This window comes from Notolepis coatsorum (genome assembly GCF_963971535.1).
Source record: "Notolepis coatsorum genome assembly, chromosome: 3".
Lineage (NCBI taxonomy): Eukaryota > Metazoa > Chordata > Actinopteri > Aulopiformes > Paralepididae > Notolepis > Notolepis coatsorum.
The window spans coordinates 38628410-38630909 of record NC_140167.1 but is presented as its reverse complement, the minus strand read 5'-3'; the positions used below and the strand labels follow the sequence as shown (position 1 = coordinate 38630909).

Below are 2500 nucleotides of genomic sequence, written 5' to 3'. Positions count from 1 at the left end.
GTGATCAACACTCAGTATTATCCTCCAGCAGAAAAACCTTGATGCTTCATGTAAGCTAGTTTGGAGCTAAAGCTGTTCATCTATGTGTGTGTGTGTTTTGTGTGTTTGGTCATGATGTGAAGACAACCTGTGACAATCTTTTTCTGAATGATATTTCGTCTCTGTGTCGTCATGGAAACTCCCAGTGGAGAAGGTGGCGGTCCTCTGTCGTTTCCTGGACATCAGCTCGGTGACGAAGAACCATCTGCTGAAGTATTCCCTGGCCCACGCCTTCTGCTGCTTCCTGAGCTCCGTGGAGGACGTCAACCCCGCCGTGGCCACCAGGGCCAGACTGCTGCTGGACACCATCAAGAGACCCGCGCTGCAGGTAACTGACCCACCACCGCAGGACCTCACGTAGGCTGGTCTTGACTCTAAAGAAGCAATGGGTTTCTCCCGGGGGAATTGAGAAATGAAGGTTTATACAGTACAGGGTTCAGGGTTGCAATTCAAGTGGTGCAGCTAACACTGTGTGCTGTGTGTATACAACAGTATTTATGCTGTTTATGTGTGTGTGTGTGTGTGTGTGTGTGTGTGTGTGTGTGTGTGTGTGCGCGCGCGTGTGTGCGCGTGTGTGCGTGTGTGTGTGTGTGTATGTTGAACCTCTGAAATAATTTGATTTTGTGTGTGTATAATATGATCAGTGGATTGAAATAAAGCATTCCAAATATATGTGTGCATGTGTGTGTGTGTGTGTACGTGCATGGATGTGTGTGTGTGTGTGTGTGTGTGTGTGTGTGTGTGTGCATGTATATGTGTCTATATATGTGTGTATGTAGGGCTTGTGCCAGTGTCTGGACTTCCAGTTTGACACGGTGGTGAGGGACCGGCCCACCATCCTCAGCAAGCTGTTACTGCTGCACTTCCTGAAGCGGGAGGTTCCTGCCCTCAGCTGGGAGTTCTTTGTCAACCGCTTTGAAACCCTCTCCCTGGAGGCTCAGCTACACCTGGACTGCAACAAGGAGTTCCCTTTTCCTACTAGTATGTCGCAGCTGGGATGTCCTCATTTCACATGGTCTCTATACACTGTATAGTACACCGTTTGACACAGTTACCTGTAACCCACTTAGAGGAACTTGGCCTGAATAGTATGTTTACTGTGATTTACGATCTTGCTGCCAGTGCTACAGACTTGAGTCAAATCATTGGTCCTCATTCTCGAACGGACATACGTGAAAGTTACCAAGGAATTCCTTTTCGATTCTACAGACATCCCCGGAATTAATAATTATAATGGTAATAAATACGACAATATTTGCATCATTAACAATTATGTTTTATATTTATAGTCATGACTCAGCGAACCATGTCAGAAAATAAATAAATAAGACCTAAACCCAATTGCCACGGATATAGCTACTGTATAGTGGAATATAATGTATTAATATGCCATATACCGTCTTGTTCTCTATGATATTATTTATTGTTGGTTTGATTTATTCCTAATGCTTAAAAATAAATAAATGGAGAAACGGCTTGGTGAGGCAGGCTCAGCGTGCGCACACACACACACACACACACACACACACACACGCACGCACGCACGCACGCACGCACGCACGCACGCACACACACACACGTATATATCTTTATTATAATTATTTCATTCCAAGGATGTCTGTAGAATCGACTTGAATACAACCACCAACTATTTAACCCAAATTAAGCCTTTTACCAGTTTCATGACCTGTGCATTGTATGTTACTATTGCACTTTACTGTTACATTTGCACTCTGGTTGGATGTTGTATTGTACTGTGCTGTATGATGATAATACATTTGAATCTAATCTAATTTTGATCAGTCACAAATCGCCTCCGCACTACCTGTTGAATACGGGGGTCAGCACTGCTCAGATGCAATGCTGAGCCTCTCGCTTCCGCTTTGCACACGGCCCTCGCCTTATCGACCACTACACTTCCGCGTTACATTGAAATCGGGGAGGAGATTGCGGGGGGTGCATATGAATGAATGTGGACGAGAGCCGTGATGTAAGTGGTTGCCGATACGGCTGTGGGGGTGCTAGAGACATGATCGAATAGACGTTTATGCGCCTCGCTCTCCTGAACACGGCGTGACCCATAACTAATCGATCAGAACTAAATCGTCAGAGAAAAAGCCCATTTTAAAGTACCTATTCCGCATGGACATGCGCAGAGTGCCCATGGAGTCTGGGCGACGCGAGATGACGCTTGAATGAATGTGGACTGTTCTATCAGAGGGGGGAGCTTCGGTGGCCAATGTCCTTTCAGCCGAACAGGATAATGAAAAAATGATCCCACTAAATGGCCAGACGCGTCTTATGGCGACATCTACAATTACCTCATTGAGTCTCCAGGTAGACTAATATTTATATTTAAGTGCAGCGGTCTGTAGCCACTTACATGACCATCGAAGCTCCCCCCTCTGATGGAACAGTCCACATTCATTCGAGCGTCATCTCGCGTCGTCCAGACTCCATG

The 2500-nt window shown here is 45.9% G+C and overlaps 1 protein-coding gene across 5 annotated transcripts in view; it reads left to right on the top strand.

Moving 5' to 3' along the window:
* The window catches only part of unc79 (unc-79 homolog, NALCN channel complex subunit), a gene marked incomplete at its 5' end in the record, with an annotated part of 113538 nt that overhangs the window by 62690 nt on the left and 48348 nt on the right, over positions 1–2500 (top strand). For all 5 annotated transcript variants that reach the window (XM_084310124.1, XM_084310122.1, XM_084310123.1 and 2 more), the window contains 2 exons: positions 186–367; positions 819–1020. In XM_084310124.1, coding sequence (XP_084166250.1) covers positions 186–367; positions 819–1020 — 384 coding nt within the window. The remainder of the gene's footprint in view (positions 1–185; positions 368–818; positions 1021–2500) is intronic.